This window comes from Sander lucioperca, chromosome 22 (genome assembly GCF_008315115.2).
Source record: "Sander lucioperca isolate FBNREF2018 chromosome 22, SLUC_FBN_1.2, whole genome shotgun sequence".
Lineage (NCBI taxonomy): Eukaryota > Metazoa > Chordata > Actinopteri > Perciformes > Percidae > Sander > Sander lucioperca.
The window spans coordinates 24,496,023-24,513,287 of NC_050194.1; the positions used below are offsets into that span (position 1 = coordinate 24,496,023).

A 17,265-nucleotide genomic window follows, 5' to 3' on the forward strand; every position below is an offset into this window, starting at 1 on the left:
ATCCTGGGATACACATTCATACGGTTTAATAAAGTACTTATTGGACTTTAACTTATCATTGCACTTACAATAACGTAGCTGTCCTCAATTTAGGTCATCCTGTACGTCTCATCTGCGTTTTTTTCCTGCATCCACCGCGTGCGTTTGTGTGTGTGTCTGTGCGTGCGTGTGTTTGTGTGTGTGTCTGTGTGTGTGTTTGTGTGTGCGCGTCAGTCGCGGGGGAAACGGAGCAGCCCCGCCCGCTGCAGAGAGCCGACAGATTGAAACAGCAGCGCTGACTTTAGAGTGAAGAAATGTTCCAGTTGATTGATGTTAAAATATCTACATGTTGGCAGGACGGTCTGAAATGTTTTTCACGGTCTTTCGCTGTACGTTTTGTTGTGAGATGTTCGAGTCACACACACACGTCTCGTCTTCATATCAGAAACTAGGAAATTAATTTGACCCGTTCTCACTCCCGCTTGGTCAGTGGCTGCACGTGGGATGCTGGGATTGTGTGAGTAATGAAAATGCGATAGGGGGCCCCGGCTGTCAATCAATGTCTTCTAGTGATGCGGGCCCCTGATTGGACCAGGCCCGTAAGCAACCGTGTAACCTGCTTACCGATAGTTACGAATCTGAATCACTCAATTCTCATTGGCTACCAGGTAGATTGACAGTTTCACCCGCCAATCAGAAAAGTTACCCGCATTTGGCGGGTGGGCGGGTGCCAATTTCATGCCCTGCTTCCATTGAATTTTGGCTGTTTTATTTAATTTCATGGCATCTGAAAAAAAAAAATAATAATGTTTAAATGGTTTCAAAACAGCATCCTGACCAAACTTTGACATAAACCAGTCTGTGATTCACTCAACATCCTCTGATCTTATTTTATTAGTCAAAATAATTCACAATATCGGCTTTTTTTCAAACTCAATAATGAGGTATAATGTCATTTTATTAGGTTTATTGACCATTCATTTAAAAAAGCGTTGAAAAGAGGGACAAAAACGTTTAAAAAAACACCAAAAGCATAAAAAAGCGTCAAAAAAAGTCGGAAAAAGTTCCCAAAAAACGCATTTTTTCAGTTTTGTTCATGGACGACGGTGAAGACACCACCAGGGTTAAATGCCATTCATTCATAGCCTGATTTATACAACATTGTAATCCTAATAACATGACGGATGCCTGTTAACGGTATTTTCTGATTTGTGGAGTGATAAAAAGAGATATCCATAATTCCCTCAGTAAAAACCTTCGACTCTAATATTTGAACAAAATGAAACAAGAATTTTGAACCTGGCTTTATCCAACGTTCACATTTCTGTTCTGGAAATGTATGCAGATTAGTCCTCCCCCAGGGAAGTTTTGAGCATCAACGACTTCATTTCCATTTCCTGCATTCTGACACACTTTTATGCACCAATTTACGGGGCAAATACCGTCATTTAGCCTATGTGAAGAAGAAAAACACAGATGATGACAATTCAAAATATATCAAAATTACAATGCAAAGTATGTCGTTACGTGTCATTGGGCATTTTTAAGTGGGTATATGGAAATCCTGGAGCTTTTTTAGTGGGTACATTGCGTACACCTGCGTATCACGTAGACTAGTTACCTCACTGGTATGAATTACATCTACTGACAGGAAGTTAACAAGGGGCCAGGCTGTTGCCTAGCAATGGAATTCCACTGAATGAACATGAAAAGTACATGAACCCAGAAGGTGTACACTCATTTTTGAACCCATTGACCTAGCTACTAACGGCTCCATCGGCCTCGGTGAGGGAGGGGGGCGGGGTTACCGTGCACACCTTACGGCCAGTCTCCGCCCTTCCTCTACCTCTTCACTCAGATAATGTTGTTGGCACTGTAGTACTTGGCACAGCATCCTGTTTTTGTGTGCCACGCAGAAAGAAAAAAAAAAAAACCCACAAAGCTAACAAAGCATCCCATTTTGGGATTTAAACGATGGCAGACAGTTGAAACCTGCCCACCAACCACTCAACGTTTACAGGTAGGCAACGTTACTGTTTTGTCCGGAGATGCTATCATTCAAGCTAGCACAAGCAGAAACAGGTGCAGGCTGCTTTTAACCGCGAATACAAAGTTCATACAAAGAGATGTTTGAGCCGAAGTTAGCCGAATTTGTCTTTGTGTTGGTGTCAACTTAATTAAAGTGTCTTAATGTCGACAGAGCTTTAATGAGGAAGGGGGAGCTATTTTATTTAGTTTCAGTGTGAGGTTTTGGCGCTTTGACTATACCTGTGTTTGCTTAGATTTTAGGCTTTTTAAACTTCCAGGAGTTAGTCTGTTCCATCTTTTGTTTACAGATATAAGAGGCAAAATGTGACAGAGATATGAAAGTAATTTAACATTTCTTAACATGAGCTTTAAAGGGTTTAAGGTGGACTTGTGAATTTGTATTCCCTCACAGCAGTTATTTCAGCACACATGGTCTGTGTTAGTCTGTGAGGTGTTGTTAGTCTGATATCAAGTGTTTCTGCCCCGAGCATGTGTAATATAATGTCTCAGGCGCTTCATATTCAGGAGACCCTTATTATCATTGACCTACTATATACTGTAGGGTGGTACTGTAGTATTTGTTATGATTTAAAACAAAGTTAGATAACTATAGCTCTTTGTTTTAGTAGTTATGAGGCAGTTATGATGCTGAAACAAATACAAATAAATGTATTCTCAGCAATTTTAATAATAAATCATAATAAAATCATCACTCACATCAGCTTCTAGATCAGGGGTCACCAACCTTTTTGAAACTGAGAGCTACTTCATGGGTACTGAGTCATACGAAGGGCTACCAGTTTGATACACTCTACTGAAATAACAAATTTGCTCAGTTTGCCTTTAGTTATATATGATTATTAATGATTAATGATACTCATCTATGTGAAGATGCTGATTACGTTAATGATTTCTCACAATAATTATCAACAATGACTTAACAAGGTGGGAAACAGATAATGTCAATATTCAATTTTCATTTTTAGAACAGGCCTGAGGGCTACTCATGTGGTCCTTGGGGGCTACCTGGTGCCCACGGGCACCGTGTTGGTGACCCCTGTTCTAGATTGTGAGGATTTGTTGCTGTACTTTGTCAATAACTGTTTGTTGCAGCCCAACATCTTTAGACTCCTTTCACACACGTACACCTGTTTACATACTTTTAAATAGGAGCCGTACACCTGCTTGGGAGAGATTTTTAAACCACTAACTGCTGCATGTAGGGGTTTTGTGTTTGGAAAAGCTAATGGTGTGTGTGTGTGTGTGTGTGTGTGTGTGTGTGTGTAATACAGGATATCTTTTCAGATTCTCTCTGCGTCCTCACCTGATCAAAACACTGTGTCTGTCTCTAAACCTGCAGGCTGCCACTCTTCTCCTCACATGCTGCATGATCTGCATGGTAATACAAAGACAACAAACCCTCTCTTCCGGACACTAGAGCTGCAAAGATTCAATGATTAGTAGGGATGCACCGAACTGACTTTTTCAGTCCCGATACCGATGCCTGGGCTTTGTGTAGTTGTTGTTGAATTAATAATAAACTGTATACCTTCCACCTTATACCTTCCTTCCACCATGTGGAAGAGACTAAAGGCACCAGACTTTCCTAACTAAGACAAAATAACATAGATGTAATGTATTGAATTCTTATTTATTTGTACACTCAACTCTTCCAGCATGCGACACACGTGCGACAGAGGGAAAAAAACTAACAATACTGGATCGGCCCGTGGATCTGTTAATTTTGCCAATCCTCGATACAGCTATTTTGTTAATATCAGGATTGATATCCAATCTTAATATCGGATCTGTGCACCCCTAATGATTAGTTGATTAATTGTCAACTATTCTGATAATCGGTTTGAGTTACAAATTATCTGATTCCAGCTTGTTGGATGTGAATGTTTTCTAGTTTCTTCTCTCCTCTGTGACAGTAAACTGAATATCTTTGAGTTGTGGACAAAACAAGACATTTGAGGACGTCATCTCGGGCTTTTGGGAAACCCTGATCCACATTTTTCACCATTTTCTGACATTTTATAGACCAAACAACTAATGGATTAATCGAGGATTTAATCGAGGAAATAATGAACAGAATAATCGACAATGAAAATAATCGTTAGTTGCAGCCCTACTGGACACTAGATACCATCTGACGTAGGGTTCGGTGATATAAATGAAAGAAATATTATGTTATCTTTATTAAGAACAACTTTCCAATGTCAACGTACTGTATATCTGATATGTTCAACTTCACTTTCGGTATCAAACTTTATCCGTAGTGAATCTTTTAGATCTGCAGCGGATTATCTGAAGCCAGTATTTGTGTTGTTGCTGCTGCCTCAGAGCGGGCTGTTCCTGATAACTGCAATCACATTAATGATTCAATAACAACTGCAACTCATTAAACTCAATAACAAACTAAGCCAGGAGGAAAACAACATAGTTGAGTCACACTTTCGTCACTAAAAACAGACTTTGGTGGCTCAGAGCCAGAGAGGAATATTACAAAACAGAATTTCTACACACGCACGTTATACTACATGATAACAACATTTGTTACTGCGTGTGTTTGGTCTGAATATTTTATGAATTCATTTGACAGGTAGGCATTGTTACATTTGAATAAAGTGCAACCGATGCAGATTTGCAGACCTTGTTTCTGGTTTTGATGAAAAGAGAAAAAACTCATTATACAACAGTCCAACATAGAAACTAAAAATAAAACAGACATTGACAAACAACCGCTACACACTGAGCCAATTGAAACAACGACAAGTAATAAAAGAAAACCAATAATATATATGTATATATAAAACATATTACCTTCAGTTCAAAAACTATTTTAAAAGCAGTGAATGATGAAAGCATGTCGTCTGCATGTTGTCTTTATGCACTGCATGCACGTACCAGAACAAAGTAATGTACATTTAGTGTTCTTGATTTATAATATTATGTAAATTAGGGCAGCAACTAACCATTTTCATAGTGGATTCATCTGTGGATTATTTTCTTGATTAATCCATTAGTTGTTTGGTCTATACAATGTCAGAAAATGGTGAAAAATGTAGATCAGTGTTTCCCAAAAGCCCAAGATGACGTCCTCAAATGTCTTGTTTTGTCCACAACTCAAAAGATATTCAGTTTACTGTCACAGAGGAGAGAAGAAACTAGAACATATTGACATTTAACAAGAAAAAATGATCAAACAGATTATCCAAATAGTTGGTGATTAATTTAATAGTTGACAGTAGGGCTGCATGATATTATGAAAATATCTAATTGCGATTATTTTGACTGATATTGCGATTGCGATATGATTCACAATATTGGAGGGAATGATCGTTTTTGTATCATTATTCTCATTTCTCATTTTCGTAGATATATATATATACATACATAGATAAAATGATTCAAGTGTGATTTTTGCGAGGATTTGTACCAAACAAAGATTTCTTTCTTTAGTCTGTAGGATACGATTTGTAGGCCGGGATGTCTTTGCAGCACCACAATACTTATATTGCATATGATACATATTTTGCCATTAACAAATAATGTGCCCCCCTGCTATTTGGATATTGCATCCAATATAGTTCATATTGTGATTTCGATAAAATTGCGATTAATTGTGCAGCCCTAGTTGACAACTAATCAACTAATCATTTAATCTTTGCAGCTCTAGTGTCCAGAAGACAGGGTTGGTTGTCTTAGTAGGAGTAGGAGGAGTGAAAAAGAAAATATTCACATTTAAGAAGCTCGAATCAGAGAATTTATGACTTTGTTTTTTTCATAAAAAATGACTCAAACCGATTAATGGATAATCAACGTCGTTGGCGATTAATGTAATAGTTGACATATATTGATTAATCTTTGTAGCTCTAATGCCAACAGGCTAAACATCGGACGTCCTCCTTCCCCTTCAGGTAACATGATGGAGGTGGCCGGTCCCTGGACGGAAGTATTCGAGGGCTCGGAGATGACGGAGACGTCTGGAGGAGCAGAGACGTTGTTGGGGAGCTCCACTCTGACTCTGGCTCCTCTGGTAACCGACTCTCCATCCGTACGGCGCTCCCAGCCCATCATGATCACCTTGAACAGGTACGATCAACAGGAACGTCCACACAGACGGCATTACTCACTCTGGGCGGGTTGCCCAACGTGCAGCGTGCACCCACAGTGGACATGAGTCAATAGTCTTCTTAAGGTGGGTATTGACTCAAGTCATGACTCAAGCTCAGGCCAAAAGTCGTGTGACGTGTAAAGCAGTTTCTGTTGAGGCAACTAGAAACTGTCTCAAAGCCTTAAAGACACAAGTCGTAAAAGTGTGATTGTCAAGTGGGCTGGGACTGTGTGTTCTGCTGTTAGAGACGGTTTCTGCTTCACTTCCTTGTGTCTTCACATACTGTATATGGGGTGCCTTTTTGTTTCTTCTGCCCTGAAGACAAAGAAAGCAATGTTTTCTTAATGTAATTATGTCATTACTTTAATAGTAATGCTGTCAAATAAATGGTAAAACAGTATTATCTGCACACTGGCTTGTTGTTCTGACTATACAACAACATGAAGCAGTGTTTAGCTAAGGCAAGGCAAGATAGGAACGTTTTCTTGTCTGTTTAAAGTTCCAATACACAAAATTACGACGGCGTGTTAGGGCCGTTGTAGGTAACAAAATAAATATATTACGGAGCCGGGGAGGGGGGGGTAACATTCGGAGAAAAAAACTCAACATTTCTGAGATTTAAAGTGATACATTTACAAAACAACCTTCACAAATTTACGAGAGAGAAAAAAAAAAAACACAGATATTCTCTGATATTATAAAGTCATACATTTGTGAGAAAAAAGTCAGAAATTCTCTCTCTTTTTTTTTGTTGTTGTCAAGAAACCCCATCGCTTCACGTTGCAAGGTTGGCTCAACCTCATCACACCACAGAAGCCGCTGCTTGCAGTGCATGAGCAAATTATATTTTGCAATTAGATTAAGCAATGAGGAAATACTCATTATACTCTACTTTCTTCACTCCTATTCCTGTTTTTCCACATCTAAAAGGAATATGCATGTTTAAATCCAGTGTTTATGAGGGGAAAACATACAAAAAACTGATGCTAATTCAGGTAAATATGGAGTAAACTTCCCACCCATACATTCATCGATTCCCTTCACTAGTCAATAGTTTAATATTACTTTATTGGCTGGTGAGTAAAGGAAATCTACCCGCCATTTGCATATTTTTACCAGCATTTTGCTGGCGGCTGGTGCTAATTCTGAGCCCTGATCACAAGCATCCTAACTTTAAGGGCCCTGACACACCAACCCGTAATCGGCCGTAGATCAATCTGGCGAGGTCGGTGACTCGAGTCTGTTCGGTGTGTTCCGTGCCGTCGTCAGCCGGAGGAGCCGTCGGCCTTCATTTTGGCCGATCTGACTTACTGGGTCAGAGGGCAGGCAGTTGGGCTCAGTGACCAATCTGATTGGTGGAGTGCTAACCCGGAAATGGCGAGCGGGATGAGTGACGAACGCCTCTCAAAATCTGACGAAAATCTTTTAAACTGACCTTTGTCGATCTGAGATGAAGACGGATTCAGCAACTGCACGGCCTATTTCTCGCTTAAAATGTTTTCAGAAACACATTTCAGTGAACTATTTTCATAAAATACAAGATCGTATTTCGAACAAGCCGCCATTATCGGTCAGCTGGAGAAGCCAGACCCACGTGACGCGTTCGTCATTTCCAGTTTTCATTTTTTTGTATTATGTCTTGCGCACGCGCAGAACGTACGCTGAAGTCGGCGTTGCTTCGGTGTGTTCCGAGGCACTTTTTGGACCTCTGGGAGCCGACTGATCAGTCCGACTGCCTTTTCTGCTGACAGTCAGCCGTCGGGTTGGTGTGTCAGGGCCTTAAGAGACATTGCTGTGAATTGGGCCGATTTGGATATTAATAGCTTTTGGGCATCAGGAACTTTTTATTTTTTTATTCATGACTTTAGAAATTATATAGAAATTCAAGTTTGGTTCTCGTAAATGTACGACTTCAACTTAGGAAATTCTGAGAATTTATTTTCTTCAGAATATTCCCCCCTCCCTCAGCTCTATAATTATTTTTTTTACCTACAATACATACGCCCCAATACACCGTCGTTTGTACAAAGGAGCCCTTGTTTTGGTCTTTTCCTGGGATTTGTTGAAAATAAGCAAAGTATAGAAGATGACCAGACTTATACTTTAATGGCATTCAGTTGTAAATGAACGTTTGATAAGATCATTTGTCAGTTTCTTCGTGAATAATATTGGCTTCTTCTGACCTCGTTTTTGTGTTTTCTTTGTTTCTGTCACTTTTTTCCAGGGCGAAAGGCGCCGAGTCGTTCTCTTCCTCTGTCCCGGCGATCCCCAACCCGTTTCCAGAGCTGTGCAGCCCCTCCAAGTCTCCAGTGCTCATCAGTTCACTTCCTCTGCCGGCGACTAACAAACATGTGAGTTCAAAGCCTCGTTAGTAAGCAGCTGAAGTCTGAAGTCTGTAGAACCTTAAAGGGTTTAATGAATGTACAGACTGCAGTTTGGACGCACCAGACTTTAGGCGTCTGGTTGCAGTGTTTTTTGTAGCCGTAAGAAGTTAAGTCAAGTCATCTTTATTTATATAGCACATTTAAAACGGCATAAGTTGACCCATAATGCGCCTCAAGCAGGGCAGATGGGGTGAAGTACACCTCGATACATAGATAAACAACAGCAGGCTACATGAATTAAAAAAGTACGTAACAAAACACAACACCACAAAATGTAATGCAAAACAACTTGCATGGTAAAACCAAGGTCAACAAGAGGGAAGTTAGAAGAATGAATTAAATCAGCAATGGCTTAAATAGCAGTTTAGGGAATAAAAATACAGATCAGGAGGTGGCTTCACAGAAACCAGTCAGCCAGTGTCAAGATGTGTCCTTTGGTTTGAATATTTAGTTGCTCATACTTGTTATTGTCTAGTCTGAAGTCACCTCACCATTTTGATTCCTTTCACTTCACCATTTTAGTTTCATTTTTACATTACAACCCCAGGCCCCCCCCCCCCTGTAGTCTGTGTGCAAATGAGTGGCCAAATGTTATCAAAACAATGCTGCAGCAAGCACTACAACACAACACATCACAGTACAATATATGTATTACCCACTTGATTTGCCCTCTCCGATATGTGTTAAAGATTAAATAAAATGGTCAGAGCTCAGAATTCAAACTTCATTTTAGATACAAATTTGGGGCTGCAACTAAGGATTATTTTCATCGTTGATTAATCTGTTGATTATTTTCTCGATTAATCCATTAGTTGTTTGGTCTATAAAATGTCAGAAAATGGTGAAAAATGTGGATCAGTGTTTCCCAAAGCCCAAGATGACGTCCTCAAATGTCTTGTTTTGTCCACAACTCAAAGATATTCAGTTTACTGTCACAGAGGAGAGAAGAAACTAGAACAATATTCACATTTAACAAGCTGATATCAGAGAATTTTGACTTTCACTCAAACTGATTAATCGATTATCAAAACAGTTGACGATTAATTTAAACTAACTGATGATTTGATTAATCTTTGCAGCTAATTCTGTGTTATTCTAACTGTCAACAAATCCCACGTAAAGACTAAATGTGTATTAATCCGCTACTGAAAATAGTCCCCAACAAATGTGCAATTTCCTCCTGTATGAGTGATGCTTAATACAAACTACAGTGACCACCTGTTTGAGGAGATTTCTCTTCTTTTAAAAAAAAAAAAAAAAAAAAAAAAAAAAAGGAAACTATATTTTGTGAAGATTGACGTCTTCAGTAGGACCTGAAAGCCACAGACAGAGACACGACGACAGACCAACACAATGCTGGTTTTGATCTTGTCATGCCATTTTTTTGACAGCAAGAAAAACACAACGCCAGCTTAATCCTCTACTAACACGTATGTGTTTTGGCAAATCACGCGTAATCCATCACACCTGCCTGAGCTGTAGGTCTGACAGGTGGATCTCTTTAAATGTGTCATAACTTGTTGATTGTGGGTGACAGGAAAGCTGTGTTGCCATGGCCGCGCTGCCTTATTTTGACTCACAAACACTGCCAGGATGAACATGTCTGTAATTACAGCAGCATGTCACCGTGCTCTTTCTCTTTTCTGTGTGTCGGCTCCTTGGTTCCAATGAAGGGAAATCTTAAACCTCACTTCAATTCTAAAGCATTTCTCTGTAACCTTAAATATTCATGAATAAATGAGAAACAATTACATTTTAACTCTCCAAAAACAAGTTTGATTGTGCTTTTAGTGGGACCGTGTGGCTGTAGTTTGATCAGATTTGATTAAATGCAAACAAACAAGCAACAAACTAATGTTTTCTTATCATTTAATCGAGTGATCGTTTTGTCTATAAGATGTCACAAAATTCTGAATTTTGAATGTCTCACAGCCCAAGGTGATCTATTTCAAAAGCTTGTTTTCTTCCACTAACAGTCCAAGACCCAAAAAGTTTATCAACATTATTCTCAGAAAAACAAGAATTCTAACATTGGAGAACCAAAGTTATTCTTAATTATTAGAGTGACTAGTTTAAACTCTACTTCCCCACAGAAGCAATTTCTTCTTTACTATCACCACTTATTTCAGAAGTGTAGCTCTGTTTGTTTATTTTTTTATTCACACATTATTCAAAAAAACAACAATAAGGCTAACCCTACCACCCCTCTTAGTAACACTAGTTACCAGTCCTTCCAGAAAAGTTTTTTTGTGATTGTTGCGGGCAAAAATCCTTGATTATGCGGCACGTTTTCTTAAAAAATGTGATGGAATATGCGGGATATTTATGCAATTTTATGCAATGAAATTGTGGGAACTTGCAAAAACTGCGGTTTCATCACGGCTTCATCGTGGGTTCATCGTGGGGTTCGCAGCTTTTCGATGATGTTCACTTCATAACGTTCCCATGGCAACAAGGGAAACCGGCTGCTCTTGTGTGAAGTAAATGCAACATTTTCCAACTTTCTGCTAAGATATATGTGACTTTTTTGCAACGAAAATGCGGGGATTATGAACTCATGCAAGCCCTGCATATTTTGCGCGGAAATCGGCAATTTATGCGGCGAAAGTGCGGCGTATTTGAAAAAATGCGGCCCCCGCATAAATATGCAGACTTTGGCTGATTATGCATTGAATTATGCGATCGCATAATCACGTTTTTCTGGAGGGACTGAACAGTTACACTAAGCAGCAGTGAAAGTCTGAAAAAAAAGAGCAATAAAATAGTGTGTAAATGTACGAAATGGAATGAATTAAGATCTTAAAAGTCTTAAGACATTTACGATTAGTGGCCTTTTTAAATGTTTTTTGAATGATGATAATGTAGATGTTGATTGCAAATCTGTGCCTGTTGCTGCTGGCACGCACAATACCATGTGTGTAGTTGTAGGTCAGCAAGCCTTGTGAGTTGTAAAATCAGTTTGGGATGGATCAGCAGATTAAATTTCAGATTGCATGCACAAAATGAATTGCTGCTACAGTGTGTTTTAAGTATTGAATGTTTTGGATCTATTCTCCACTGTTGTCACGCGTTGTTGTCCCAATCACAGAACTATGTAATAATAATAATATTTTCCTCCAACTCCCCCTGCTCTTTAATAAAAAAAAAGCTCTCAGAAGTGAACTGACCAGATATTAAACTGTGAGGTTCCCACTGAAGGAATGTTCCTCCCCCGTAAAGCCTCCCCGGTTGATACTCGCGCATTATTTGCCCTGACTGACGTCGGCACTCGCCCAACCAGTCAGGACTTGTGGATTGACAGCCTCCTGCAGGTTTCTGGTCGGGCAGGTTTGTTTTGTTTTGGTTTGCTGCATCCAGACGTTGTGTCAGACAGCTGCACGCTCCGAAGAACGTCCTGACCCTTGGATAACCTGCAGCCAGAGCACCGCAGCAGCATCAGAGACACAGACAGCCAACACACACGGCCGCTTCTATAATCTGATCTTTATCCTGAACAGATGCAGAAAAGACAGGGAGAATGCAGGAAGATAGGAGCATGTCTTTTTTTAACTAGACCGCTCATGTCACACAGAGTAAGATATTACATTACATTACATGTCATTTAGATGACGCTTTTATCCAAAGCGACTTACAATTGCTATATATATCAGAGGTCGCACGCCTCTGGAGCAACTAGGGGTTAAGTGTCTTGCTCAGGGACACATTGGTTGATGTATCGCCGTGGGAATCGAACCCGGGTCTCCCACACCAAAGGCATGTGTCATATCCACTACACCATCACCACCACCCAGATATGAAACCTGTGGTCTAAAATTAGAAAGAATTTGTACAAGTGTCAAGGCCTATTCAATACAGCTTGACTGTGTCTGCGTTGGCAGTGCAGTTGACAGGTTCTTGGACTCACAGACTACACATGTTGATGCAATGCCAAAGCCAGCTGTGAAGAGAAAAGAAGAGAAAAGTATGTTGTGAACTCAGTTACTCACATTAAAACCTGTGTTGCTTCAACCTTTTATGCCCATTCATTCAAAAACTTCGGCTACGACTTTTTGTTGTTTCGGGTTGTTCCGACTTTTACGTGAATTTTCCCAGTGGGGAACTAAATTGTTTGATTACTTTTTACAACACATGAATACCACATATGGGTGTGAAGGCAACTTGAATCCAGCCTGGGAATGGCAGACTCCGACATTAATAATAAAAAAAATTGCTAGAGAGAATTTCTGAATGGTAAATAAAAAAAGGTCAAATGTAAGAAAATTCAGTCCAAAAGCCAAAGATATTCAGTTTTTTTTTTTAATTCTTTAACTAAACGCAAAACATACAACTTGCAACACCAACAAATCCTCCCCCGTCATCACAACCCACCCAGACAAAAATAGACAATAAACCAAATAAACATATGTATAAATGATATCATACACGTCTCTCCCCAGCACAAAGCTTCTTAGGAGCCCTCCAGAAAGTTCAGCTACTTTCCACATTTCCTAGTCTAGACATCTAATCTGGAAAACCGTTTACATGACATCTTTTCAAACGCCGGCACCCTAGCCATCTCACAAGCCCACTCCTGGATTGACGGCACCCCTTCATTCTTCCATAATTTTTGACATTATTGGTATTTTTTAAATTGATCCTGAATATTTGCTCCTCTCCTCCATCAGTTGATAAAGGTGTACGGAGAGGACAGCCACAGCCGCTCGGTGTGGGTTTCTCGGGCAGCGACAGCCAGAGAGGTGTGCCACATGTTGGTCCAGACGGCTCACTGCAGCGACCAGGAGAACTGGGCTCTCCTGGAGCTCCACCCCACCCTGGGCCTAGGTACCACTGTGCTTTGCAATAAACCAAAAAAACCTTAACCAAACGGTGTAAAATGGCTTTTAAAAACGTTCTGCTGTCTCCTCAGAGAGATGTCTGGAGGACCACGAGGTCGTGCTGGAGGTTCAGGCGACCTGGTCTCTGAAAGGCGACACGAGGTTCGTTTTCTGCAAAAACTACGCCAAGTACGAGTTCTTCAGGAAACCAATGGTACGCAGCCGCAAAGCTCATCAACATTTAATAATACAAGCTCTGGAAAATGGCTTCAGAACAAAAGTCCATCCCTGCCTTTTGTATAACAATGAATAAAATGAATGAGTGGCAGGTTTGCGTGCCGGTGCAGACATGTTGCCTTAACACCTCAGGTATTTTATGACATCAGATCTGGTGCTATTAAACTTAGGTGACATATTAATAACTGGTAGGTGACACATTAATAACTGGTTTTGATGAACCTCCCACTAGTGTCTCCATAAAGTATGCCCACACTGCCTCCAGAAGGCACAGAGGCGAATTTGATCATAGATTCACTTTATCTATTAGTTCAAGTTTTACCCTATTCACCTGTAGTGTCTCCCCTTAATAGTCAGTCTATTAAACGCCAAAATAATCATTTCAAATAAAGGCCGGAGATTGAGGTGATGTGTTAAAGGTGCTCTAAGCGATGTTGGGTGACGTCACTTCTTGTTGACGTTCAAAGTATTTTCAAACAAAACGGAGGCTAGCTCGCCCCTCCCTCCTCCTCATCCCGTCCCCTCCCCCTCCCTTCCGCGCACTAACCCCCCCAACCCCCAAATCCTTCTTGTCAGTTATTGGCTGGAAGACTGTTTGTTATGTTTGGTGGTGCAGGTTGGCCAGTTTGTTTTTGTTGCCGTTTGTGGAGCCTGGGCTGTCTACAGAGACCGCGTTTTTTACAGTGTGTTCAGGGGACAGGCAGCTAGTGGATAGTGAGGAGATGTTTGCTGTATGTGACAAAAAATGTTGTAGCCTAAAGAAACGCGTGACATCGCTTAGAGCACCTTTTAAAATGTCTTGTTTAGTTTGACCAAGAGTCTGAAACCCCAAAGATATTCACTCACAATCACATAAGACAAAGAAAAGTGGTAAATCCTTACGATCTAGATGTCGTTATGAGGGAATATTTGGCACTTTTAACTGATTTAAATGATTGAAAAGTGATCAAAACTGTTGACAGTACATTTTCTGAAAGAGAAAGCAACAAACCTTTTTAATTTAAGAGGCTGGAACAAGAGAATGTTTGGCACTTTTTTCACCATTTGAGCTTGAAACGATTGATCAACTATTAAAATTGTTGCCGACTCATTTTGTCAGTCTACATTTCAGCTCTAGAGTCATTTGCACACTCGGACCCATTTTCATCTTTATATACAAACATAGATACCAGTAGGATCTCTGTGTCCCTCTGAGACACCTGTTGCTGTTTTGCATATGTGGCTTAATTTTGCATAAATTTACTTAACGCTTATGTTACAAAAGCAGAATCCTGAACTATAAGGCCTCCTGCACACTGCGTGACCATGGCGTTTTTGTTGCGTGGAGGCTGCGTGGCGTTTTCTGTCTTTGCACACCAGAAACGTGTCTGACATCATCTGCTACGTGATTTGGATCACCATTGTTTGACATATTGGGAAAGAGTTGTGAAAATGTACTGCACTCAAGCAGTAGTATACTTCATGTTAAATATAAATATAAACTAATTTGATTACAGTAAAGACAACGTCGGCAGTATTGACAGCTCAATAGGCTACCAAATATTTCATTCTGTATTGACAGGTGCAATATTTTGTTTTTTTATTACATTCATATCTGCATTTATGTCAAAACCTAGAGGCTTTCAAACATCAAAATGACATTTATTAAATGTATTTGTGTCAAAATGACAACATCTTTTCGTATTCTATTTTGCCTGGAAACGCTTCAAACAAAAAAATAGGCGTCGGTTCTATTTCTAGCATGCACGCGTCACGCAGACAGTGTGCAAGCTCTAACCTGTTACCATGGGCGCCGAAATACAAACGGACACGGAGCTGACACGCTCACGCCACGCAGCCAGTGTGCAGGAGGCCTGAGTTATTACGTTGCCTCTAAATACATGTTAAACAAAGGAGCAGGAGTCCTTCAAGGTGTTTTCATCTGCGTGTTTTAGATAATCACGGTCCTAAGCAGAATCCTGACGATGAAGTGACAGCGGCGCAGACTGCAGTGGAAGCTGCTTCTTTGTCTTGTAAATGAGGATTTCTTTTTCAATGACTACCTTGTCCTTCCTGTCTCTCAGCTCTTCTTCCCAGAGTGCATGATCTCCGACAGCGCAGATGTCAGCAAGGGGATGACATCGTCAGAGCTCATTAAGGTAAACCGGCTGAAATCAGGAGCCTCATTCACACCGATTTACAAAAGAAAAGAAAAAAGGTGCTCTTTTGTCTTTGTTTGTACGTTTAGTGATGCCCTCGTCAGGTTAGCTTCTAGTTTGCGATTCATTTCTGGTGATCAACTAATTCATCAATCCTTGAAGCGTTTCAGCCCTTGAGCACTTCAAACTGGTTTTAAACTGGTTTTTTTTCCGGCCCTATACAGACAGAATGACCCTCTTGTGATGATCACAGCTCAGAAATCATCCGTCAATTAGTTAAAAATTGGCTCAACAACAGCATACATTTTGAATAGAACTTTTTTTTTTTCAATCTGATTTTCAACTATTTTTGTAATAAAATAAAACACATACATTGACTAAATATTTAGGGTCAAATGCAAGCCAAAAACACTGAGCCGTTTGTGTTCCTCAGAACCTGCTGAAGTCTGGGACGTGTCCAGAGATTCAGGGCTTCCTGCAGGTCAAAGAGTCCAGTCGTAAAGCCTGGAAGAAGGTCTACTTTTTCCTCCGCCGCTCCGGACTCTACTGCTCCACCAAAGGCTCCTCCAAGGTCAGCGAGTCAAGTCAAACTTCTACATTATAAAACGGAACCAAGACTTTCAATCGTTTTAAGTGTCTGTGTGTGTCTGTGTGTGTCTGTGTGTGTGTGTGTGTGTCTGTGTCTGTGTGTGTGTGTGTCCAGGAGCCTCGCCACCTGCAGTATGTGGCTGATCTGGATGATTTGAACGTGTACACTGTGGTGAACAGCCGTAAACTGTACGGCGCACCTGCAGACTTCACCTTCTGCATCAAGGTAACCATATCCTCTGGGCTTCAAAGAGACGGCAGAAAAATGTCCTCAAACCAGTCGGGAACAGTCGACTGATTGTGTGTGTGTATCTGTGTGTGTGTGTCTGTTTATCTGTATCTTTATCTGTATCTGTGTGCAGCCTTTCAGAAATCCCATCCGTACTCAGGACCTGAAGATCCTGTGTGCCGAGAACGAACAGATACGAACGTGTTGGACGTCCGCTTTCAGACTGTTCAAGGTTTTCAGTCTTTGTTTCTTTCATACTTTGAAACCATTCTGTTTATTAACATTTACTAATCAGTATTTGGAAAATACAGCTGATTACATTTGAAATGTAAAGAATGTCTTCTTTATCGTCTGGTCCGAGGCTACATCTACATTACTACGTGTTGGTTCAAAAACAAATACATTTTGCTACGTTTACGAGTCCTTAAAACGGAGACATTTGGAAACACTGCCGCCCCCGTTTTGGTTTGAAAACTCCGGGGTTGCTTTGTAGTCTGGACGGAGATTGTTTTTGTCTCATAATGCAATATTGAAACCAGTCCCTCCAGAAAAACGTGATTATGCGATCGCATAATTCAATGCATAATCAGCCAAAGTCTGCATATTTATGCGGGGGCCGCATTTTTTCAAATACGCCGCACTTTTCGCCGCATAAATTGCCGATTTCCGTGCAAAATATGTGGGGCTTGCATGATTTCATAATCCCCGCATTTTCGTTGCAAAAAAGCCACATATATCTTAGCAGAAA

At 40.4% G+C, this 17,265-nt stretch overlaps 1 protein-coding gene across 5 annotated transcripts in view; it reads left to right on the top strand.

The window, feature by feature from the left end:
* The first annotated feature begins 1,698 nt into the window (after positions 1–1,698).
* Positions 1,699–17,265, top strand: part of grb7 (growth factor receptor bound protein 7) — a 20,902-nt gene continuing 5,335 nt past the window's right edge. Inside the window, exons 1-10 of one of the 5 annotated variants that reach the window (XM_031315696.2) lie at positions 1,699–1,999; positions 3,300–3,406; positions 5,931–6,105; positions 8,352–8,478; positions 13,176–13,332; positions 13,418–13,539; positions 15,626–15,700; positions 16,134–16,271; positions 16,404–16,514; positions 16,651–16,749. In XM_031315696.2, the coding sequence (XP_031171556.1) occupies positions 3,388–3,406; positions 5,931–6,105; positions 8,352–8,478; positions 13,176–13,332; positions 13,418–13,539; positions 15,626–15,700; positions 16,134–16,271; positions 16,404–16,514; positions 16,651–16,749 (1,023 nt within the window). In that variant the 5' untranslated portion in view covers positions 1,699–1,999; positions 3,300–3,387. Of the gene's footprint in view, positions 2,000–3,299; positions 3,407–5,898; positions 6,106–8,351; positions 8,479–13,175; positions 13,333–13,417; positions 13,540–15,625; positions 15,701–16,133; positions 16,272–16,403; positions 16,515–16,650; positions 16,750–17,265 lie in introns of all 5 variants that reach the window. The other 4 variants (XM_031315693.2, XM_031315692.2, XM_031315695.2 and 1 more) reach the window with 4 other exon arrangements.